The 24,008-nt window shown below is 38.7% G+C and overlaps 4 protein-coding genes across 15 annotated transcripts in view; 2 read left to right on the top strand and 2 right to left on the bottom strand.

The window, feature by feature from the left end:
* Positions 1 to 4,776, bottom strand: part of LOC115013077 (RNA exonuclease 1 homolog) — a 9,687-nt gene extending 4,911 nt beyond the window's left edge. For 5 of the 7 annotated variants that reach the window (XM_029439053.1, XM_029439054.1, XM_029439057.1 and 2 more), the window contains exons 1-4: positions 2,947 to 3,171; positions 935 to 2,475; positions 759 to 851; positions 104 to 362 (exon numbers count right to left, since the gene is read on the bottom strand). In XM_029439053.1, coding sequence (XP_029294913.1) covers positions 104 to 362; positions 759 to 851; positions 935 to 2,475; positions 2,947 to 3,097 — 2,044 coding nt within the window. In that variant the 5' untranslated portion in view covers positions 3,098 to 3,171. Of the gene's footprint in view, positions 1 to 103; positions 363 to 758; positions 852 to 934; positions 2,476 to 2,946; positions 3,172 to 4,638 lie in introns of those variants that run through there. The other 2 variants (XM_029439056.1, XM_029439055.1) reach the window with 2 other exon arrangements.
* Positions 3,413 to 8,751, top strand: poli (polymerase (DNA directed) iota). Of its 2 annotated transcripts, none has more exons than XM_029439075.1 (10): positions 3,413 to 3,643; positions 3,778 to 3,891; positions 3,978 to 4,142; positions 4,659 to 4,805; positions 5,028 to 5,264; positions 5,810 to 5,988; positions 6,149 to 6,240; positions 6,314 to 6,447; positions 7,105 to 7,325; positions 7,861 to 8,751. In XM_029439075.1, the coding sequence occupies exons 1-10, from the start codon at positions 3,550 to 3,552 to the stop codon at positions 8,629 to 8,631; spliced, it is 2,154 nt and encodes a 717-aa protein (XP_029294935.1). In that variant the 5' UTR covers positions 3,413 to 3,549; the 3' UTR covers positions 8,632 to 8,751. The 2 variants fall into 2 exon arrangements, with proteins under 2 accessions (XP_029294935.1, XP_029294934.1); XM_029439074.1 differs by having other exon boundaries at positions 3,415 to 3,643; positions 7,105 to 7,334.
* On the top strand, positions 8,522 to 15,191 carry LOC115013116 (ras-related protein Rab-27B-like). Of its 5 annotated transcripts, none has more exons than XM_029439120.1 (6): positions 8,522 to 8,657; positions 10,639 to 10,811; positions 10,905 to 10,990; positions 11,813 to 11,916; positions 12,091 to 12,214; positions 14,296 to 15,191. In XM_029439120.1, the coding sequence occupies exons 2-6, from the start codon at positions 10,659 to 10,661 to the stop codon at positions 14,483 to 14,485; spliced, it is 657 nt and encodes a 218-aa protein (XP_029294980.1). In that variant the 5' UTR covers positions 8,522 to 8,657; positions 10,639 to 10,658; the 3' UTR covers positions 14,486 to 15,191. The 5 variants fall into 5 exon arrangements, with proteins under 5 accessions (XP_029294980.1, XP_029294978.1, XP_029294977.1 ...); XM_029439118.1 differs by having other exon boundaries at positions 8,562 to 8,657; positions 10,583 to 10,811; XM_029439117.1 differs by lacking the exon at positions 8,522 to 8,657 and adding an exon at positions 9,784 to 9,911 and having other exon boundaries at positions 10,583 to 10,811.
* LOC115013108 (sia-alpha-2,3-Gal-beta-1,4-GlcNAc-R:alpha 2,8-sialyltransferase-like) lies at positions 14,807 to 24,008 on the bottom strand. Its single transcript, XM_029439105.1, has 4 exons — positions 23,458 to 24,008; positions 21,873 to 21,995; positions 20,251 to 20,808; positions 14,807 to 18,830 (listed from the first exon to the last, which is right to left on the bottom strand). Exons 1-4 carry the CDS (start codon positions 23,613 to 23,615, stop codon positions 18,548 to 18,550), a joined length of 1,122 nt encoding a protein of 373 aa, XP_029294965.1. The 5' UTR covers positions 23,616 to 24,008; the 3' UTR covers positions 14,807 to 18,547.

The following is a 24,008-nucleotide window of genomic DNA, read 5'->3' as shown; positions in this document are numbered from 1 at the left end:
TGTTTTTCCCCCACATTATATTTTACTTTTTTCTGATGTTGACATTATAACATAAAAAAAAAAAAATACAATCACCCTAATCTCGTCCTCCACAGATGCTTACCATTTTGCACAGGAGCAGGCTGCAGGTTCTCAGGTGTTTGAGTTGAAGGAAAAGATGCACTATGGGTCTCTGGCATCCTTTGACAGCTGGAGGAACCAAAAGCCTGAACACCTTTAACTGAAGCAGTCAGCATGGAGGCTCTCTGCTGTACCTGCTGGATCTTTGAGGTGATGGAGGGCTGGGAGGCAAATCCTGACACCGCAGGCCCACGTAGGGGAACCAGCACTTGTGGCTGAGGTCTGCTCTTAGCCACTGGCTGCTGAACGAAGCAGGTAAATCAAAAAGAAATGTATTACTTTAATAAGAAATTAGGCTTGAAATTCTTATTTGTAATGTAAATAATGTAAGGGGATAATGGCCATTCTGAAAACTGTACCATATTATATAATGCATTTTATTACACGTGTGCATATTACAGATTTATTTGATCAGACTAATGACTTATTACCTTTACATGTCAATTGTAGTTGGTTTACATTAATGTTTTTATAAACTATTCCAATATGGAAAAACAATCTATTTATCTATCTAATTTATAGCACTTTAAAATGTATATAGAATTTTATACTATTTTGTTTGAGTTTATAAAGTCAATGTTGTTTATTTGCATTTCTGGTTTAAAAGTGCCTCCCCCAACAGGAGCCAGAGTCTGTACCTCTATATGTTTGACTTCATGAGCCACCCTCTTCTTTCCTGGCAATGCTTGTTTGACGTTTAACTTCGGCTTCTCCTCATCCATAGCTCCAACCTAAAAATGACAGTCAGGGAAAAGATTATTGCTGTTGGAGACATTTCTTCATGTTGAATGTGGAGTGTCTACAACATACTTACAGACACGTCAGGCTGATCATCACCCTTATCCTCGTTGTTTGCCTCCATGAAGATCCTGTAGCATTCCTCCATTGGGTCACTGTCAGACAGCTCCATTTCTGAATAGTTGAGCTCGTCTTCATCATCAGAGCTGGAATGAATGATTATAACCTTCTCCTTCTCTTCCGTCACAAAAAACTGTTCAGTGTATGCGGATGATGATTCAGCTCCGTTTGCCAAATTTGAAGCCGACGAATCGTGCAGATCCTGACAGTCGCCACTGTCTAAAGCTGGTTCTGCTGGCTCCAGGTAGCTTTCATGTGCAGCAGCTTTACCCTGCATCTGTCCTGGCATTTTGCATGAGGGTTTCTGGCTGTGTGGCAGCACTGATGGTTCATATTTTGAGGAAAACAATTGATTACTAACCCTGGTCTGAGCTGGCTGCTCTGTTGCTATCTGGGGTTGCTTGGTGTGTTGGATGCATGGTGAGTCCGAGTTAGCCACTGAAGCTTTATAAAAAAGGGAATTCTTTGGTTGAAAATGATGCGACTGCAGCGGAATCATTTTCTTAACACTACAGGGGTGTTCACACTGAGGTTGGAATTCAACCTGGAACAGGTTTTCTTCCTTTTCAACCAGGTCTTGCTGGTCTAAGAAGAAAGAACTAGCAGGTTGATAACTTTTCTCCACTACAAATTCAGAAGCCTGATAGTGAGCAATTGTCTGACTTGCACTTTGCAGGGCTTGTAATCCGTCAGTTAACTCAACTAAACTCCCATCAACTTGTATATTTTCACATTCTTTGTTCTCATAAAGATTAATGGGATCCTCATTGTTTTCAGCTACGCAATTACTATAAACTCCATTTTCTTCTATCGTTGATGCAGGTGGAGATGTTACTTTGCACGCCTCAGCGTTTAGAATTAAAATAGGAGCAGTCTTGACCTCTAATTCCTCCACTTCTTCCTGGAGGGATTTGCCAGCAACAAAATCAACAGATTTCTGAGCTCTCGTTCTCTTTTTGTCAGGCGAGGGCGGAATGTCAATGATCAGGACGCTGTCTTCATTAGAGTCATCAAGTGGCTCTGGAGATGGGAAAAGCTGAGACAGACATGGGACTGGCTTCTTTTGGTCACAAGGTACAGAGTTGTTTGCCCTTTTCAAACCTTGTCTATTTTTCACTTTTTGCTCTTTACCTGATGAGCTGTAAGACTTTAAGCCAGCAGAAAAGTTGGACAGAGGGTCATACTCCAAATCAGTCCTTGGTTTTGAGTTGTCAACCACGTACTTTCTTGCTCGGGAGTACGTTTTTGTAAAGTCTGTGGATGAAGTCAGCCCATAGGAACCTTTGTCTACACGTTTACCTGCAGTCTCAGACTTGGAAACAGAGCATGTAGGCACAGTGTTTATGCTGTCTGCCTGTACTGTCTGGTAGTGCGACAGTCGCTTTTGCTCCTGCTCCACCTCGTGCCTTACAGTTTCGATCTCCTTGTTGATCCTCTCCAGCTCCTGGAGACAGTCATCTTTGGTATCGTCATTCACTGGATAGTCATTTTGCACTCCTGTACAAAAAGGAATACAAAATAGGACTTAGCATTAATGATATGGTGGACTATAACACAGAGTATGATCAGGTTAAATATAAATGAATGTGCAAGTGCTGCTGTGAGCAGAGCAAGGTTTGAAACATTTTAATTAATAATTTGTTTTTGTGTGCCTTTGTTTGAAAACCAGCTAAGAGGACAATAGATCTACACATGTGCTTCATTTTAAAATTACACAAGTTATTATGGAACTACCAGGATGAAGACAAAAGGGTGGCCACTAGTCTCCGGGAATGTGCAATACTCTTTAGTTTTGGGTAGATTTCTAACTCTAAGTTGAAGAATTTTATGACAAGTGAATTGCTTCATTCTTATATTAGTTCAGTCTGAACAGTATTTAACCCACTTTACTTTAACAGGCAAAGACAACAAGTTCACGCACACCTGAACATGTTGCAAGCTAAGATAACGTTACCTCAAACCACTGACCTGCAAAGTCAACTATCGATGATTTATACGAGGCACCAAACGTTTTCCGCAATTCTGTGGCATGTTTGTACAAACAGTGAGGCCGCTCACAAAGCCCACGTTTTGAGAATGGACAATTTATATCAGCAAAAAGACCGAATGAGGGAAACATCAGAAAGCACGCCACTTTCTCACGATACGCAAAAACCGTTTGGTGTGATCAATTAACGGTCGGACAACAGGTGCAGGCTCCACCTGAAACGGACTGACGTCAGCCTCGCTTATATAGGATTTGTTCAGGGCGCGAGACGACCTTAACGTTAACGTTAACGTAATATATGTATTTTTTTTTATTGTCTCTGAATATGTATATTTTCGTGAAATAAAAGTAATTGTAAATAAATACACTTCGAGCCATGAGAGCGTTACGTTGTTTGGGACACTGCAGTTCCATGTTTTGCTGTAAACCCTCCGCGCCGGCAGATGGCGCTGCTGCACAAAACTGAACCGGGACCTACAACAAAATAGTATTTTCACTGTTTTGGTACACTTTCCCCGCCGCAACCCCAACAACAGTCTTGTCTTGTCAAATCCACAAGAAACATACTATTTTTGTTGTTTGAAATGGCTAACAGTGAGGATGAAATGGATGAGGATGAAACCGAGTGGAAGAACAGTTTTGTAGATTCAGTCCCACTCAGCCCCGCTGCAGCTTCTGGTAAAGTATGAAGACTGGCTAAGACAGTTTGTTATGGCTTTCATCTGGCTTTTTGACATGCAAGGAGAAATACGGCTAACGCCTATCTATATGTGTCAGATAGTAATCCTTGTGTGTATAATCTTTTGTTTCAGGCGTCAATAAGACATCAGGACCTGCACACAAAGTCATTCTGCATTTTGACCTGGACTGCTTCTATGCTCAGGTGGAAATGATCAGAAACCCTGCACTGAGAGAGGTCCCTTTAGGTAAACTGATATTACTTTAAAAGATCCTCTGTGGCGGAAGAATACACTCTCACATTGTGGCTCACTAATGTCTGTTAAATCATCAGGTATTCAGCAGAAATACATCATAGTCACCTGTAACTATGTGGCAAGAGATCAGGGTGTCGGCAAGCTGATGTCTGTGACTGATGCTAAGGAGAAATGTCCTCAGATGGTGCTGGTTAAAGGAGAAGACCTGACACACTACAGAGAAATGTCCTATAAACTGACAGGTAAGCAGGATACTCGTAATTAAAGCTGTATTCTAATACAAACGGTACTATTTAGTTGTAGTTAGAAAAGGCTGCAGGGTTTAGTATTGAGAGTAAAAATCCATCTCCAACTTGTGGCTCTATTTACTGTTAGGTGGTAGCAGAGTATAGTTTAGCTATCTTAAAACATCAACACAGAGAAAAAAATGTCATGTTTTTTTAGGTATTTTCTCAGAAATAAAGAGCCAGCTATTCTGTCTAGACACTTAAAGTAACCTCTACAAGCCAAATGTCTTGATTTCCCATGCGAAAACAAGACATTTTGTATTTAAGTAAGGGGCACGGGTGTCTTTTTTTCTTATTTCTGAAAATATCCTTCTTGCTGGGTTACCACTATTTCGTTCCTGATACACATGTAACTTACAACCCACAGATTAGTGCAACAAGCTCACTCTATTCTCTGATGATTCTTAAACGCTAATTCAAATTTTAGCTCACATATGTTTGTTTTTGTTACCTTTTATTGTTTTCATCCAGAGTTGCTCTTGTCCTACTGTCCACTGGTAGAGAGGCTTGGATTCGATGAAAACTTTGTGGACATCACACAGATGGTAGAAAGAAGGCTAAAAGAGACACAGGAGTCAAACAACTTTTCATTTAAAGGACACATCTACAACCCTTACAGTAAGTCACACTTGTGCCTCTGGTGTGTAGCTGTACATTTTGTACATCTGGCTCATGGAAACCGGGAATAAGTTGTGAAACTAGCCAAGAGGCTAAAACTTGTCAAATATTTGCATTGTACTCTCAGTTTCCCCACTACATGAAACGTTTACTTTTGCATCCTCTTGAAGAATGTTTAGTTTTCACACCCACAGAAACATTTCTGTTTCTTTTCCTGCTCAGGTGCAGATGTTGAAGCCAGCGATCACCCAAGGTTGGCTTTAGGTTCACACATTGCAGCAGAGCTGAGGGAAGCCATGCACAGCAAACTAGGCCTGACCGGCTGCGCTGGCATCGCCACGAACAAGCTACTGGCCAAATTGGTGTCGGGCACCTTCAAACCCAATCAGCAAACCACCCTGCTGCCGGAAAACGTTGGCGACATTATGGACTCCCTGAGCGGTCTCCGCAAAGTACCGGGTATAGATGTTCAGCTCATGTGTAGCTGTAAAAAAATATTTTTATGCAAAAACAGAAATAACCTATGTTGTTTTATTTTTTTGTCATTCAACCTTTTTTATTTATACTCGAGATCATTGAGGGGCGACCCTAATTTACAATGACATCAAGTAAATGACAAAAACAAAGAAAAGGAAAACACAAAGACGTATACTAACAGAAAAGAGGCAATGCCATTGAACAAGAATAAAAGCCAATAAAGGTTTCAGATTAGACATTTAAATAATAAAAATGTGAAATAAAATACATTTATGTAGAAATGGGTGTTTAATATGACATTTCTAAAAGTGAATTGATTTTCAAGAGTTTAGGTGTTGAATATGAACTAAAATTATACTCTTTAATGCTGTTAAAAGATATACAGCCCATTTGTATACCAATGTCCTTTTCTGTTCGACTATTTTATTATTTTAGTTTGTTGTCATTTGTGGGCCGTATTCAAAGCTATTTGATGTGTTTTTGGTCAATTTTGATTGTGTGAAGTATTTCTTATGATACATTTTTAGGGGTGGGTCACCAAACTGCTAAGAGACTTAAAGCCCTGGGATTGGTCAGTGTGAAAGACCTTCAGCTCTTCCCATTGAATGACTTGGTGAGAGAGTTTGGAGGTCCCAGTGCTCAGCGCTTGAAGAATCTGGCCGTCGGTGTTGATGAGTCTCCTGTCGCCCCTACAGGGGCACCTCAGGTACGCGAGGGTATCCCGGAAATTACCTGTATCTATTTAGCTCAAACTTGTTGTGACAGTCATAAAAAACAAATTAAGTGTCAACTCACTCGTACGGGTCATATTAATAACATGTATAATTGTGTGGCTTTTCTTAATTATCAATTATTTCATGTTTCAGTCTCTCAGTGACGAAGACTCCTTCAAGAAAATTTCATCAACTAAAGAGGTTTTGGAAAAGATTGAAGAACTCCTGATCAGTCTGGTGGAGAGGTGAGATACTTGTCATTGTGGTCTTTTATGCTTGAGGCTAAATCTAACATTTTATCATCTGTTTTAAAACTAGGATGCACAAAGATGGCAGGCAGCCTCAAACCTTCCGGCTGACCATCCGTAGATACTCGCCGACCAACAAGTGGTTCAGTCGGGAGAGCCGGCAGTGTCCGATCCCCAACCACATAGGACAGAAGATCACCTCCGGTAATCTCCTGCACCAGGAAGGACACCTGGCTGCAGGAGCTCAGGGTGGCATATGTAGACACTTTATCAGGGTTTCCATTCACAGTAAAAAAATACTTGAAAGTGTATTTAGTAGGACTGTATGGAATAGTTTGAATGTTGACATTTGAATCAATATTTGAATGCCACGCTGTACAGTTGCAGATAAAGATTAGGCTTATGCTATTTGTAGAATTAGATTCCAGTGGTGGCTGCGTAGCATTGATCCTGACTACAAACATTTCCAATAACTCCAGAGTTTCAGTTTTGTATCATTTCCAAAATTCACAACATATTTTTATCTAAAGAAATATTCTGCTTCAATCCATATTTGTTGGCGTTTAGCCTCAAAAACTAAATATTCATATTCATATAGGCACAATAACAAAAAATGTAATTTATTCCCTTTTGAGGGTGATGATGTAATACAATATGAAAACAGACATTTAAAGCTTCATTTGAAAAGCTCAATACAAGCTTTTTCACTTCTATACATTATATGTTTACCTCAGCACGATGGAGAAGCCATAAGTACAAAGCTTCTGTAATGTCAAACTGTGAAGCTGCTCTCCATGTCATCTTCATGTACTGCTGTCCAAAACTGCCATTAAAGCATTATCTTCTGTGATGTTTCTATAGACAGCGGTGATGATGCTGTGGGCCTGCTGGTCCCGCTGGCCATGAAGCTCTACCACAAGATGGTGGCCATCGGCGACGCCTTCCACCTCACCCTCATTAACGTTTGCTTCAGTAACCTGCAGACCAGGGGAGCTGCCGTCAGCGGAAAGGGCTCCATAACATCTTTCTTCACACTCGGCACGTGTCCCAGAAAAACACAAATCTTCTCACAACAAAGCCAGGTAGCACAGGCAAGTAATGCAGCATAATCTATCTTGTTGTTACTGTTCATATAACGTAATCCTAACTTCCATTAAGGCAGATGCATGCAGGTCTTAACACATTTTAAGAAGCATTGAATTCAGGTTCCTGAAAGTAGGGCATTAGAAGGTCATTCTTTTGTAAGTCAAGTGTAGACTAACTAAGACTAACTGTATTGGTTAAACCATATATGGTCACATTAATTCAATTATATCAACAGGAATTATTTTTATATAATCCTGGGAAGTACTGAATAAATGTGATTTAATAATTCCAGGCCATGTCATCTCTGCTGGTTTTCCATGAAACTTTCCCGCTTTAGGCGGTACGATCGTGAAACGGGTAATAAATTGCAACTCATGTGGTATTAAAAAGGCTCTAAAAGATCTTTTCACTTTACGCTACTTATTCTTTCACACTGTGCTGTTACATGATGCTTACAGGATGTTTTCTCTTCTTAGAAATAGCGTGTCAGTTCCTGAAATAATGTGCTCCACCTCTTTTATTCTCCAATAGGATGCCTCCTCTCAGAGTGTGGATACTCACTGTATGGATCTTCAGGTCAGCACACGCAGCGTGATTACTCAACATACCTCACTAACGGCAGTAACCACAAAAAGCCCTCGCAGCTCTGAGGCAGCGTTACATTGCTTTAAAAGAAAACAGAGCCCTGTTGTTGCTGCAGAAGACCCGTCGCCTCAGACAAGGTCAGACCCTGAAGAAACAAATGTCATGGTGACACATCGATTGCCCCCAAATGTTGACCCAGAAGTGTTCCGGCTTCTCCCTGAGGAAATCCAGAAGGAGCTGTCATCTCCAGCGTACACAAACTCTCTCCCCAGCACTTCAGCGAGCTCATCTGCAGTCGTTGATGTCCCCCACATAAGACAAATCAAGTCTCCACAGTCGTTTACTGACTCGCAAAATATTAAAAACATAAGAGAGGCTGTAAACAGATTAGCTCCATCTGATAGGCCGACTACCGTGAATCGCCACAGGCCTGCAGGCACAAGTGAATTTCCCGGAGAAAATGTCATCGAAGAAGGGAGAATGTCATTCCCCCGGTCTTCTGACTGTGAGTTCCCGGGAGATGTGGACCCTAAGGTGTTTTCTGAGCTTCCGCCGGACGTTCAGAGGGAGTTGATGTCTGAATGGAAGCAACAGAAGCCGGTCCTGAAGACGCCCTCATCCAGGAAACCTGAGAGAAGCTCGATGGCCAAAGACAGAAAAGCTGCTGGGAAAGGCAGTCAGGCAAACAATCTGTTCAAGTATTTCAAACCCGGTTAGAGACGGACAAGTTACCTCTGCTAAAGGTAACTTGAAACAAATGCTTTGCTAAAGGTAACTTGTGGCAGGACAAACTCATATTTTGTTATTTTTCTATTAATAAAAATCTTTTCTGTTGTTTTCAGTTGATATTTATATACAGTGAGTGAACAAAATATAAAAAACACTCCAGTACTCTACAACAGCCCTTTAGCAAGAAACTATTTTTGGTAAAGCTTTTTGGTGACACTACTGTAAATCAAAAGTAAATATGGATGACCACGAGTGTCATTAATATTATAGTTGATGTGTCACACAAATACAGCAAAATATACATACATATGTTTACAGTAATATTTGGAGGAAAAGTGTTAAAAATGATGAAGAAAATTAATTATTTTCTTTTGAAAATTAATTCATTTGAAAAGTGGATTCAATTACATTTAACACCAGCATTAAGTAACACAATTATTTAATTGGTTTATCAATGATTTAATTAATTAATGGAATATAACAAACTCCAACTTAAAAATGACCATTAAGTTTCAGCAAAAAGGGTTAAAATGTTGGTGCAGCTTTCAACCGTTTTAAGAAGCTTGTAAGTGAACTATCTCTAAAGTCAAGAATTAATGGGAATGCTCCACCTTTTTTTTTTGTTGATCAACATCTCTGAATATCTCAACAAAAACGGAGCAAAGAAAAGTTTGAGATAAACCAAGTTTCTCTTTTTGTGTCCACCCCTGTATGTCAGTGTTCATTTGAGGATTAGTTGCCTATATACTTATATTTTGTTTATAAAACTTTAGATTAATTTCAAGGCATCTGAAAGCTGCTTGATTTTTCTCTGCCTTAAACATAATGTGTGAAATCTCCTTTTACCTTATAAGTGACCTTATTACGTTACCATTTGTAAACATGGATAAAGATACATTTCCGAATCTTGTTTTCGTATTGTTTACCCATTGTTTAGAGAAGCAGGATTACTTTGCTTAGCCTCTAGAAGTGGGGAGTCGTTCCTTGGTTGGATGATTTCCATTGAAATCCACAGAGGCTCACATTATTTGTCGACATCAAGTTTCCAAAGAGGCTTTTTCCTCCTCATGTGAAATACCAGAAAACACAAGGTTACTAAGCACAGCCCCGCTCAGTTCTAGCTGGCCTGAGACTCCTCCCTGGATCACATGTATGAAGGGGGGAAAGGTTCAGGATGTGCCATCACATCATGATAGTGGTTATTTTATAAAATCAGGACCAGTTGAGCGACAACTGAATGGCCAGTGGCACTCCCTGCAGATAGACTGGTAAGGTATGTTACTTTTTTGTCTGTGTGTCAGTGGGTTTTAGGGGAAATTCTGTTATGTCATAGTGTTGTGTCAGATAAAGACTGAGTGCTGCTGCAGGATTAGGTTAAAAGGGTTGATAACTCAGCCTCTCCTCACTCTGCTGATTGCAAAGAATACAAAACCATTAATCTTGCACATGGGAAATGACTCCAGGTTTCATGTTAGTATCCCATGTCCTGTCCTGAGTTGACCCTGAATATTTCCTGAATGCACTCACGTACCCTAAAACCTTTAATATACTAAAGAAAAGAAATGCTATTTTTCTCTGCCTCGTTGAGCTGCAAGTGTAACCAAAGCATTGCGATGGTGTCATGCAGCGTTGAGCTGCCTGCCTGTAGCCCTTTAAGTCAATAAAAGGAGTTCTGTCTGTAAAACAGGCTGATGTTTTTACTCTGAAAAAAACCTGCAAGACACTTGACTGCTCATGTGGAAGCCAGCTCCAGTCATGTGCTTGCCTCTCTCTGATCAGAGCTTAATGTGTGTGAGTCATGACGTCCCACTATAAGCCTGTGTGATGTCCTGCACCCTAGACAGAAAAATGTAGCTTTGGTAGAACTATTTTACCTTTATTTTCTAGTTTACTCACCCTGGAAATATTGACTTATATAAGCTTCCTCTAAACTCTTAAGGTATATGATCCATCAGACCAGCTTAGCAGTGTACTGTGAGTTCATCTCTGTGGCAGGTTGAGCACTCAACTGCACAATGGCCGACTGGGACTATGACTATCTGATCAAGCTGCTGGCCCTCGGGGACTCGGGGGTGGGAAAGACCACCTTCCTCTACAGGTACACCGACAACAAGTTCAACCGAAAGTTCACCACCACAGTGGGCATCGACTTCAGGGAAAAGAGAGTGGTGAGTGATGCTTATGGTTCACACATACAAGAATGATTCTTGACTTAAAATGATGTCACTCAGTTCAGAGGTTTGTTCTGTGGCGTGGTTCAGATGTACACTGGGAAAGGTGCTGATGGGATGACTGAGAGGAACTTCAAAGTCCACATTCAGCTTTGGGACACAGCGGGACAAGAGAGGTAAACCTAACCTTGATGTTAACAATATATTTTACATTTAGACATTTGATTTAAAGCCCCAAATGTCTGGGCTTTTGTCACTCATGGAGGTCATCTCACAACAGCAATGTACGCTGCTACTCCCTACCACCAACAAATGACAACATGGTTGACACTGAGAATAAAAAAGCTGAAAGCAATTCACTTATTGACCGGGCTTGTCATATTTTGTCAAACAAAAACTAATGCCATTAGACATATTTGAAAAATGCTATAATCACAAAAAAGAGTCTATAGCCATACTAGCAGCTCTGTAAGGATGGACTTTTTATTAACACATTTTAGTTTAACATGTTAACAAAGGAGAAACCTCAGGAAGAGCAACTGACAAGCCGTGTAATAGATGTTGCTGTGTGTACAGAATGTCCAATACAAAAATTACAACATAGATAAACAAACACAATCATTCAAGAAGCAAAACTGAAGTACATAATTTCATAGAAAGGAGAATAAAGCAAACAGAGAGAGAGAGAGACGAGAGAAGAGGCTGAATCTCCTGGAGGACGGAGATGCAGATGCAGCGTGTGGAATGAGGCAGTGTCCTTCAGAAAGTTAATATTATTCTTGTCGGCAGGACTGCTAGGCTCATACTATACATTGAGACCATCCCGCCAAACTGAGGGGAACAAGAATGTCTGAACCAAATGACATTACATTACGAATGTCTGTAGAAAAATTCATGACAATCCATCCAACAGTTGCTGAGAAATGTTTCGTCTGTAAGAAATGGTGGATCAAATCTACACATGGGAACTTTATTCTGTAAAACTAATCTGTTTTCAGGTTCCGCAGCCTCACCACAGCTTTCTTCAGGGACGCCATGGGCTTCCTGCTTATGTTCGACTTGACCAATGAGCAAAGTTTCGTCAACGTCAGGAACTGGATGAGTATGTGTCACCTCAGCAGCACTGCTCCGCTGCAGATCAATGTTCTCTCTGTTGTCGCCACTAAGATGCAAAGTTGAGAGAGTTGAGAAACTCGACTAACAGAGTTTAAAGTTTGCCCTTGCATGTCTATTTGCATTACATGGGGTTAAAATGACTTCCTCTGTGTTGGTTCAGGTCAGCTACAGGCCAACGCGTACTGTGATAGTCCAGACATCGTGTTGGTGGGCACCAAGGCAGACCTTCGGGATGTGAGGGATGTTCACGCCAGACAGGCCAGAGATCTGGCAGACAGATACGGGTGAGGCTTTACATACAGCACTATTGTTTGTTAGTTACAGCAAATGGTAAAGGTTTTGTGTGAGGCTGTGTGAAGTGTACGTGTCGTGTACTTTATATCTTTGGGAGCTCTGTGTGTACATTTGCTTTAGTGCTGATATTTAAGAGGACAAGAAAAGATTTAATCAGACTCTATATTTTGGAAAACATGAATACAATTCGAAGCAGAGGTAGATTTTGAGCCTTTATACACAACACCTGACTTTCCTCACACATTCAGGGACAAAACAATACAGTTATGAATTCATAAGGGAGGATTTAAGGCTCACTCCTTAATTTACAGGTTTTATTTACACATTTATTATGTTGTAGGTTGAACAGACTAAAATATATTTTCTCACATGATAAAACAGAGTTACTGATGAAAACAGATGTCTTTGTTTATTGACTGAATCAGAATTCAAAATTCTCCAGTTTTACAGTTTACATCAGTATCATTAACAAATGCTATTAAATAATATTAAAAACCTTTTAACTCTGTCAGAATAACTTAAATTTAGATGGTGACTTGCAACAATAAGTTAAATCATTGATTGACTGTCAATAATAGAAATAATATTTTGTTTCAAAAGAATCCATACAACCTCACAATGTCCAATATATTTACATGTACATGTAATTATTACTATTATTTTTGTATTTTACACCTGCAGAAAAAGAGAACAAGAGAACATTATTTATTATTTATTATTCATCTTTATATAAACAAACATTTATATTATATATATATATATATATATATATATATATATATATATATATATATATATATATATATATATAGATATGTATAAGTCAGATATATGCATGCATAGATTTTTATCTAAAAGGTATGTCAATAATGTTAACTAAAGATAACTGGACTAACAGACGAGAAAAGAAAACATTTAAACAGAAATGCCCAAAAGCTCCTTAAATGCAAAGATTTTTGTACATGTTCTTATTATTCTTTGAAATTATTTAATACATTAATTTTTTGGTCAATTTAATTAAATGAATCCATTAATCAAGAAAAGAATGAACAGATTAATTACTGAAAGATGAAAATGAGCAGCTGCAGCCCTATGAGAGTGTGAACCAGTTTCTAGTTTTAAATTGAATCCGCATGTCTGATTTTGCTAGTTTCCACTTTTTTATTGTTCATTGTTCATGTTGTGTTTTCGTCACATGTTTGTAACTTAATTAATATTAATTGAGTGTGAGATACTTTCATTTCTTACAATATTTTTGATAACCAAGCACTAAACAGTAGGTTTGCTTTGATGCTACTTTGCTTCTTTCACCATTACACCACAGGAAGGTGGTGGTGAGCTGTTTTTAATCCTCCTCCTCTGATCTTCCTCCTGAGGGTTTATAATTTGATTAAACACAGTGGTTTTCCAAACTGTGGTTCAGGGCCCCACCAATGGGTCACAAGATGAATGTGGGGGTCATGAGATTAAGAGAAGAAGTGAAAAGAAGTTAGTGTTTTTGCACATATACACATATATAAAAAATACTAGAAGTAGGATTTTAGGAAAAAGATAAAACATTGTGCAGGAGAGGTTAGAAGCCAAAAATGGCTTATGAAAATACCTCCCCTATTAAATAGCAAATAATCCTACTTAAAAAGAAAAAGGATAAAACATAATTATATCTTAGTCTTTAATCATTCTAATTAAAGACTAAGCAGTAAACCAAAACTCTTGGAAATGTAGAATTTACATGGAAGTGTATGTTTTCAAGATGTATTACAATGAAAGTGTTATAAGTCTTTGCTGATTAAAGTCCTTTTCAGATGCTTTATCTTTTCAGAGTTTTGCTATTGCTTTCCCCGTGCCAAATACTGAAAAGCTGTACCTCTTCAGGCCTAAAAAATAAATGTAAAATACTTTTTTTGTTTGAACTTCTCAGCACTAATATTCATTAAAAATCTGTGACATGGCTTACAGGTAGATTCGACTCTTAGGAGTCAAAAACAAAAGGTTGTGAACCATCAATTTAGCAGCAACACAAACACACAATATCTTCACTAAATGTCAGCAAACTCTCCGTTCTCGTCAGCATCCCCTACTTTGAGACGAGTGCAATGACGGGTGATGATGTGGACCAGGCGGTGACCACACTGCTGGATCTGGTGATGAAGAGGATGGAGCAGAGCACTTGCGGAGGCCACAGCTCTGAACCCAACGGCAGCCACGTTGCCAGCAATGAAGTGGAGGAGGCTCCTGCGAGGGGGAGCTGTGCCTGCTGATGTTACGACCAGAAGCCACTCGTCCCACGTTTGCACCAAATAACACTGCATTTTTAAAATGCTGCTGTTTTCCAGAGCTTGACTTGGGTGCCTGCTAGGTAAGATAGGATCATATGAGATCTTAAAATCCACTGAAATATAAATCGGGACCAATTCCCCATCTTGACATTTGCTGTGTGTGATGTTTTAAAAAAAATGTTATTCACAGCCTGTAAGAAGTGAGAAAGAGGAGTACAAGACCTAAACAAATGTATATATTAGGCGAGTATTGGTATTGTTGTAAAAATTGGGGAAAAAAGTAAGTGATCTTATTCCAATGGGTCATATCAGAGAAAAAAACTGTTTTTATTTGACACATTGAGGCATTGATGGAAGGAATATGCAGGCACATAACGTATATTTATCATGGAGTATAATCCAAAAACATTTAAGACATGGTTACATTTCTTATATGGATGATAGTTTTTGTTAGAACAACCAAGATAGCAAAGTCACTTATATATGATTATACATATGATTTATGACTTTTATACGACATGTACATAAGCAGCCAAGCTTTTTTATGCATCGTGGAACAAAGTTGCCATGCAGATCGAACACAAGTACAAGAATGTTAAAGGGTTGTTGGAATGAAAGCCTGTATAGTGCTGCGTTTGGAATAAAGACATTTTATGTTTATGTACATGTCACTGTCTTGTCACTTAAATGTAATGCACAAAAATCTATACTGCTATTCTGACTGGAAATACAATCCTCACAGGATACTTTGTTCGCATCATTATTGTTTACACACATTCTACACATTGATTTTGATTAAATCAAGACAGAAACTTAAAAATGTCCTGCATTCATGTCAGTGAATTTTTTTAAACAAATCGATCAAGGACATTCATGGAGTCACAAATAAATTCCACCACATTACTTTGGCTAAAGCCAAAGACGCAAAAAGTTTTAAATTATTTATGTGCCACAAAAAGTGATATTTAACATCAAATTCAACATCAAAAAAGGGATACTCCATGTCTAATACAATAATACTTGTTGTTAGTTGCCACACCGCTTCCTAAATCCCAAATCAATCTACATCAACTGACATTTCTCCTTTGAACACATCGTCTTTGGTGTAAACATTCGTTATGAAGGGACTACAGAAAATATCCTTAAATGTATCTATGACATCAATTAAATTCAGCTATAATTCAAACTTTTTTTTATCAGATATGTGTTCTCATGGTGGTGAATGCACTGTGATTTGTAGACGAGACACAAAGGTCATCTGAAATGTTCATCTTGCCTAAAGGAGACGGACAAAAATAAACTCTTTGTGTGGAATGGGATGTCGAGTGAACACAAAAGCACACATCTGGTAAGTATGAATGACTGCATTGCTCTGTGTATTAAAGCTCAGCCTAAGGCAGAGTTTGCAACAAGGAGCACATGTTCAGAGTCATGAGACGAGTCATGTGGCCAGCTTTCAACCCACCCGTCCGTGTCTGCGTCAGTCCGGCATGACAGGGTAGACTGTTTTTGAGAACCCAAGATTATCTACAGTTACAAAAAATAAAGCTTGTTTATTTTTAAGTTGCTCTGTGGAGGTTTTGGTCCCATCTGGAATATATAAGGGTTCTTTCTTTAGCCTTCGGACGTATCTCATACAAAGACACTGGTGATATTCTTAAGGAATACACCGTCAGGAATACAAACAAAAGCAAATAACTCATTTTCACCCTCAAAACAATCTTCAAAAAGGTTGTATAAAACTAGCCTAAAAGATTTGTTAGTGCCTCACATGCAATGTCATTTAAATGGATCATGCTCTTTACACAAGATGCAGTAAGTCGTATAACATTCATTCATGTCACAAATATTTGAACTGATATGGTTACATAATGAATACTTAACTCCCCCCCCCCCACCAACAAATGCTCTAAAATAAATAGTGTTCTCTTCTCTAGTATATTTTAAATAATGGTAAACCTCAAGATCAGTTATTGGTATTGAAGAAACTTTCCAAAATGTTGTATTTCCTGATGTTTTTCGCCACGCTAGCGCCGTGATTTCGGTCACAAGATGGTCTGGTACCCTCTGCCCCGTTATTGATAAGAATTGTCTCCATTTTTCATTCTTCCAACAGTTTTGTTTTCTTGAGCTCGTTACAACCGTTCATAAATTCAAACTTCGCTTGTTTACAAAATTAAAACAGTTTTCTTACTACACTAACTAGTTCTTACATATTATTTTAATATCATGTAGATATTTACACTGACTAAACTGCAGGTGTTGCTGTTGCTAACTGAACCAACTGACATAGCTAGCGTTAGCTTGCTAATATATGACCTGTTCAGATTAAACAGAGTAAAAAAGATAATATTGATTTTGACTGATCTAAACTCTGTAACAATGTAAACTTGGGAGATTTGAAATTGCACTTAAAAAAAATACCTCAAATTACAAAATGATATGTTCAATTTAATGACCAAATAACATGCTAACATGGTTAGCATGATCAGACATTTAACAATCTTGCTAAATTGCACTAATAGGCTACTACTAGCCTAATTCAAAAACATACATATTTATGCATATGTTGTCTTATATAAAGGCTGTGCATCTGATAATGTCATGCCTATGTTTACAAAGGATTGTCAGTGTTTTGCCCCCTAAAATTACTTTACATTATTTTAGTCTTTACTAGCAAATATATTTTTGTTATAGAGAAATACTCTGACCTCATTTGTTTAATTTGTAAAAAAAAGAAATGTGTAAAAAGTGGGAGTTGCTATTTCTTGGCCGGGAGCTAGTAGTTAATTAATACACACAAACTTAAGAATGGATTTACGAATAGCCGGTGCAACATTTTGTGCCCCAGTTTGTAACTCTCATGTATTGATGTTACATTCAACTCTTAGTAGCCTACTAAGTGTGTGATTTTCAAAAAAATAAATACCCTGTGACCTTGTTCAATTTGTACGTGAGTCAACTTTAAAGAATTTTACGATCACATCGTGCTACTAAACAACGTTTTGGATATTTATTTCTATTGGAAGTTCTATGACTCGAATGTAGCCGCTAGCGTGGCTATAGACCTGTACTCTTGTTGGAAGGTATTTTGAAATGTCTCAGAAACGTTTTGTAGGCCGATACACTTTCTAAAATTCTGTATTTTAATGATAACACACTGTCCATGATTACTTTATGGCTTATTGTTGGAATGTCAATTATTATTCCAAAAAGTTTTACGAATCTCAACAAAATTTGAAGTTTACAGTCAAACTGTCTACGAGAATAAAAGAGACACAGTTTATACATGTGTATGTGTGTGTGTGTGTGTGTGTGTGTGTGTGTGTGTGTGTGTGTGTGTGTGTGTGTGTGTGTGTTTGTGTGTGTGTGTGTGTGTGTGTGTGTGTGTGTGTGTGTGTGTGTGTGTGTATGTGTATGTGTATATATATGTATGTATATATACATATATACATATATATACACACACATATATATATATATACACATATACATATAGGGTACAGTCTTGTAAACAAATACCATCTTCGAGAGCAGTGCAGATTGTCTGACACCTTATGGGGGGAAAAAGGCCAGCAACTGCATCTCTCTTGAGGCATTGAATCTGATTACAAAAAAACACTGATCTAACTCCTTCCCTGAGATTAGGCAGTGATTTCAGTGTAAAGAATCCGTATACTGTTGTAAAAGGCGATTAATCAATCAATACTGAACTGAACTGGATGATTTGACTTGTTGTTGAATCCCCCTGCAAACTCCAGTTCTGTTCAAGCGGTTTCACCACGGCCAGCAGCCATGCAAAGGAGAGTAATGGAAGCAACTGAGTCCTAACTGTGTAGTGCTGAAGACAACAACATACCGTATAAATGAGTAGCAACGCTGTGACAAGTCTGTGACATCTTCGTGTGAAGTTACAGCGTGATGTGAGTGTGTGTTTGTCGAATAAGGGTGTCGTAAATTGCCTTAACACTTATCATGCATTGTGGGTCACAACAGAAGAGCTGAGTGGATGAATCTGCGTCTTTGGAGTCATCCCTCACATGTCTAAGAGCAGTGTGTCAGGCTGAGTTTAATCACACCTTCCCTGTGCAGCTTGTACAGCAGCTTGAACTCGCTTGGCAGCTGGTGGGTCTCCTGCCACTTGGTGGTGAATTTGGTCCCTTTTTTGTCGTAGTAGTGGTAAGGCAGATCGTTGCCTGTGTTGGGGTCCCAGCCGAAGGGCCAGAAGCCGTAAAGATGGATCTCGTCGCACATGGCGGAGGCCAGCGTATACATTAGGATCCCAGTGCTGAGACGTTTGGGGGAGAGGTTTTTAGTCTTCCAGTATCTGTGAAGGAAAAAAGACATGTTTGTCATTCAAAATCAGAAATTAAATTTAAATACCTCTGAGAGCAGAGTACCAGGATTAATCCTTCATCAACCTGACCCACAATAATCCCACTTCCCTTATGACTGTATGAAGTGGTGGAATATAAACCAGTACAAATACTAAAGTACTGTAAATCAAGGTACTTGTACTTTACTTGTTTCAATGTTTCCTTTATGTGTTGAGAAAATTCTCCTACTTTTTAAGCTAAATAAACTATTAAAAAATCTGAAAACAGGGCAGATTTTCTGAGAAACTCATTAAAGGTCGACTTTTTAGAGATACGTGGTTCTCACAGGACATCGACACTACAAACATTTTATGATCTTATAGAATATGATGCATTGCTGTAGATTAAACAACCCAGCAGTATATAAAGGAGTTAAAATGAGCACAACCATAAACATCTACAGGAGTAAAATGCAACCTACACATGCAGTAATATTAATCCAGAATCACTGACAGAGAACATTTTAGTACACAATGTCTTCTTTTACTTTTCATACTTTAAGTAAACATTGATGATAAATCTTTTTACATAAGTACGGTTTTGAATGCAGGGCTTTTACCTGTAGTGGAGTATTTTACAGTGGGCTATTAATCATTTTACTTAATTAAAGGATCTGACACCAAAAACAGAGGAAAAAGGAGGGTGAATATTGGACTTACATTTTACAATATCTACACTTTCATCAGTTGGACAGACACGCCACTCCATGCTAATGATAATGTTACTCTGTGTCTGCTGGATGTGTAAATAGGCAGCTGCTGGCTATCAAATGTGCCATATACTCTTAAAAGGCTATATTATATGTCAATATTGTGTTCACAGCTCATTTCCACTGTCCCACATGTGGCAAAAAAAACATCGGATGAAGGTCTAAATGGTGTTTTTGTGAGCCTACAAGGGATACAAAAAATACTGAGACTTTTCCTTATAGATCTGGGAATCTTACTATATATTTGTTGGTGCCGATCAAAATGTGTCTGTAGCATTGAGTATAAAGAACTATCAAAGTATCAAATGTTTGTTAAGATTTTTAGATAGATATGATAGATTTTTAGTGTCACGGCTTCCAAACAGAACAGAACAGAAGATGGTTGTGAGTTCAATACCAGGGCTGCCACCATTGAGCCCCTGAGCAAGGCACTTAACCCTGAGCTGCTCCAGGGAGACTGTCTCTGTAGTTAGTTCACTGTAAGTCGCTCTGGATAAGAGCGTCTGCTAAATTACCTGTAATGTAATGTAATTCAAGTAACGTAAAATCCACCATTTGTACATTTTTAACTGTTATATATAAACTCCTGATCGTTCTTCCCAGTCAGCTTAAGTCACGTCAGTTCACAGAAACTGAACTAACAATCAGATCAACAGTCTTACTTGTTAACATCGTGCATGATGTTTCCCGGCCAGGCCAGTTCGACCTTCAGCTGTCCCTTGTGCTCCACAAAGAAGTCCACCAAGGTCCTGGTTACTGTGGCTGAGGTATGAAGGAAGAAGGCAGGGATCCACAGGATGGCTCCCTCCAGCTTCTTCAGGTTCAGGAAGAAATTATTCCTGTCTTGTATGGTCAGCAGGTTATTGTAGTACCTCTCCAGGATGCTGGGGTTGAAGGTGGTCAGGTTGGTCTTCTTGCCCACGTCCTTGGAGTAGACCTCCGTGGGGGCGAAGTTGCAGCGGAAGACAAAGTCGGCCTGGTCGATCTCGGGGCCGCAGTGGCTTCCTGTCAGGATGCCGCTGTTGCCCACCACGGCGCACATGCTGTAATGTTTGTTGTGGATGGGAGAGGTGTCTGGAAGCAGGGACTTCAGGTTGTTGCTGATGGAGAAGACGTACTTGTGGCTGGAGTAGTCAAAGTGCATCAGCTGGCCAACACGCACACTGTTCTTTGTGAGGGAGAAGTTGGTGGGAATGTCGATGTAGCTGAAGATATCTTTCCTAAAAATAGAAAAACACTGTGTAGTACAAGCAGTAGTAGAAGAAGTACTCAGGTATTTTAACTTAGTATAAGTAGCATTACCACAATCTGTTACAGGTAAAAGTCCTGCATTGTGCATTTATTTAAATTATATTATTATTACACACACGTTAATATAAAAGCAGGATTTTACTGATATAGTTGGTTGAGGTGGATCTCAAATTGAACTATTTTGTATAAAAGACTGCAACTAATGATGATTTTCTTTATGGATTATTCTGCTGATTATTCTCCCAACTAATGAATTGGTTGTTTGGTTTGTAAAAATTCAGAAATTAGTGATAAACGCTGTCACAATTACCCAAAGTGACACCTTCATAATGTTTTTGTTTTCTCCAACCAACAGTCCAAACCTCAATTTTGTTTTTAAATAACAAAACAAATAAACATTTATTAAATTATTGAACAAAAAGCAGCAATTTCTCAAATTTGAGAAACTGGAACCATGAAATGTTTTCGCATGAAAAATGACTGAAACAATCCAAATAGTTGCCGATTAATTTTTTATTGATTAATCGATAAATCCACTATTCATTTCAGCTGTATTTCTATATCTAGTTGGAAATGGAAATGGAGAATTTTGAATCCTCTTTTTATTGTCACACATGTACACAGCACAGCACACACAGTGAAATTTAGACTCTGCATTTAACCCATCCTAGAATTAGGATAGTAGTTCATTTATAACAAACAACACAACAAAACCTACATCATATTTTTATAAGATCTTTGTATGCAAAAATCTCAATTTGTCAATTTAACTCAAACTTTCAAATAGTCAAAAATGTGTCTGTGAAACATAGTGGAGTAGAAGTAGAAAGACAAAGTAAAGTGCAAGTACCTCAACATTTGAGTAAATGTAGTTACATTATATCACTGCTAGAAACACAACTTTCTGTAGTAACAGTGTAACAGTTTCCAAGAGGGAGTCATGCTTCCTCCGATGCCTTTAGGAAACCCTGGAGGACAACAGATACTAGAGTAAAAGAAGTAGAAGTAAATAGTTTTGATTAAAATCTCTCACCTCTGCAGATAGAAAGCCGTCTTGTTGAACTTCCATTTGGATGGTTTTCCCTGGAGCTCTTCATTCAGGGCGTTAGTTAAGGGGATGAATGAGGGGTCCAGGAAATTCAATGCAAACTGAGACCTGTGAACAACAATCATAGGAAATGTCATTCTGAAACACTGTTGTGTGTTATATGTTAACTACTCTGGTATTCGCTTTTGTTTGATATGGTCTTATAGGGGATTTGCGGTATTCAGATGGTTTTCTGAGGTATTTAAACAATAGATCCACGCAGATCTGTTCTGCTTATTCTGAGAAGACGAGGAGGTGTTCCTAAAGCTGTTGGACATGGTCACTTACTCTTTGAAAATAATCTGATTCAGATTCAGATTCTCAATGTTAAGGAAAATGGTTAATTTAAATGCTTTTTAACCTTTCAAATGCAACAGCCAGAGGAAACCTGAACCCATTTTAATATGTCTGAACCAATTTATTAATCTGATCTTTTGGGTCAACAACTTCTGGTTTGCCAGGTTGTGGAAAATCCCCATGTCTGGTAGGACTGTTGTGGAAAAGGTCTGCATTGGATCTGCACCAAAATCCATTTAGTCATTTCTTTCTTAAAGGCATATAGACAATGGATTACCAACATTTAATAAAGTCTATAGTTACAGTTTATAGACCTCTTGTTAAAAAGAGCTTTAGCTGGATAACGTGGAGCCAATTTTTACTAGTTTACATACAGTTATGTAGTTCAGTCTTTGAACATATTCTATAAACTGACAGTGCTTAAGTAACAGTAGAAATACCACAGTCTAAAAATACAAGCAAGAAAATGCTTAAGTATAAGTACAAAAGTATTATCAGCTAAATGTAGTTAAAGTATCAAAAGTAAAAGGACTCATTATGCAGAATGGCTTCTTTCCCAGTATTATATTATCATAGAATATTAGGCTATATTATTCTGTTTTTATCACTAACAAATACATGTGAGAGTATTTGAATGTTGTAGTAGTTGTAGTAGATAAGCACAATACTGTATCAAACCATATATCATATGTTTTTCATTTCCCTCTGAAATGTAGTGGAGTAGAAGTATAAAGAAACACAGAATGGAAATACTCAAGTAAAGTATAAATACCTAAAGATTGTACTGAAGCACAGTACTTGAGTACATTTCCACCACTGTAAACTGATGATATATTGTGTATTGGTCTTCAAACTAAAGTCAAAATTTCAAATGACTGCAAATGAATACAAATGAAGTGCAAGTGCCTGAAAAGAACACGAGGCTACTGGAGTAAATGTACTGTTGAGCTACATGCATTGGATGTGATGTTGCTGATGATGCAAACATTTGAAGTGCAAGTGCTTTATTGTACTGTATGTAACGATGCATCGCCCATGGCAACAACATCAGCACCTCGGACAGCTCATGGATTGACTGGAAACATTTTGAGCCAAATTGAAATGAAAGTGAAGTGTTGAGCTTTTAAGTACATCACATCCAGGTTGAATCGGGCACACAAGGCCTCTGTGTTTATATATATATATATATATTACCAACAATAATTATCTGCACCATATCAACTAAACTACTCACCGAAATCCTGCGTGGAACATAATCCTCGGGCCTCCCATGTAATATTTAGAGGAGGTGAAGAGGCTGTCTTTTCTCAGGGACACATAGCTAATGAGGGACAGTATGAGCACAGCGACGCACAGAATAACCAAACCCAGGGCCTTTGCGATGCGGACCATCTTGGGAGCGTTTTCATTCCCTGTATGTAGCTGCAGCGAGGCGTTGGCCTATGTTGTCATCGCCGGGTCTGCACACTGCCTGTCTGCAGGATACAGACAAATTGGCGCTCGTGGGCTCATATAATCGTATAAAATGGACGGCTGGTGGAGAAAGTCTGCTGCATGATGGGGAAGATGCCGCGGCTCGGTCCGATCTCATTCCCCCTGACTGTTTCCTCTTCTGCTATTTCACACTCCGATGCGACTCCCCTCCGGGCTGCCGGTTTAATCATGGAGATGGAGCAGTAATGCGTGTCAACACATTCAGCCAGCTAAAAAAGACAAGCCCCGTCCACGACCACAAGCAACAGCAGCATCACCACCCCCTCTACCCTCTCTCTCTCTCTCTCTCTC

Source organism: Cottoperca gobio, chromosome 9 (genome assembly GCF_900634415.1).
Source record: "Cottoperca gobio chromosome 9, fCotGob3.1, whole genome shotgun sequence".
NCBI classification, from domain to species: domain Eukaryota; kingdom Metazoa; phylum Chordata; class Actinopteri; order Perciformes; family Bovichtidae; genus Cottoperca; species Cottoperca gobio.
The sequence above is the reverse complement of the archived record's forward strand: the minus strand, read 5'-3'. Positions and strand labels throughout refer to the sequence as shown.

Coding starts and splice junctions, on each gene's coding strand:
- LOC115013116 (XM_029439120.1), top strand. CDS start 10,659: ATGGCCGACTGGGACTATGACTATCTGATCAAGCTGCTGGCCCTCGGG. Junction 10,991..11,812: donor GACACAGCGGGACAAGAGAG/GTAAACCTAACC, acceptor ATCTGTTTTCAG/GTTCCGCAGCCTCACCACAG. Junction 11,917..12,090: donor CAACGTCAGGAACTGGATGA/GTATGTGTCACC, acceptor GTGTTGGTTCAG/GTCAGCTACAGGCCAACGCG.
- poli (XM_029439074.1), top strand. CDS start 3,550: ATGGCTAACAGTGAGGATGAAATGGATGAGGATGAAACCGAGTGGAAG. Junction 6,241..6,313: donor CTGATCAGTCTGGTGGAGAG/GTGAGATACTTG, acceptor TTTTAAAACTAG/GATGCACAAAGATGGCAGGC. Junction 7,335..7,860: donor AACAAAGCCAGGTAGCACAG/GCAAGTAATGCA, acceptor ATTCTCCAATAG/GATGCCTCCTCTCAGAGTGT.
- LOC115013108 (XM_029439105.1), bottom strand. CDS start 23,615: ATGGTCCGCATCGCAAAGGCCCTGGGTTTGGTTATTCTGTGCGTCGCT. Junction 21,996..23,457: donor ATGTTCCACGCAGGATTTCG/GTGAGTAGTTTA, acceptor TGTTGTTCACAG/GTCTCAGTTTGCATTGAATT. Junction 18,831..20,250: donor ATCATGCACGATGTTAACAA/GTAAGACTGTTG, acceptor TTTCCTTCACAG/ATACTGGAAGACTAAAAACC.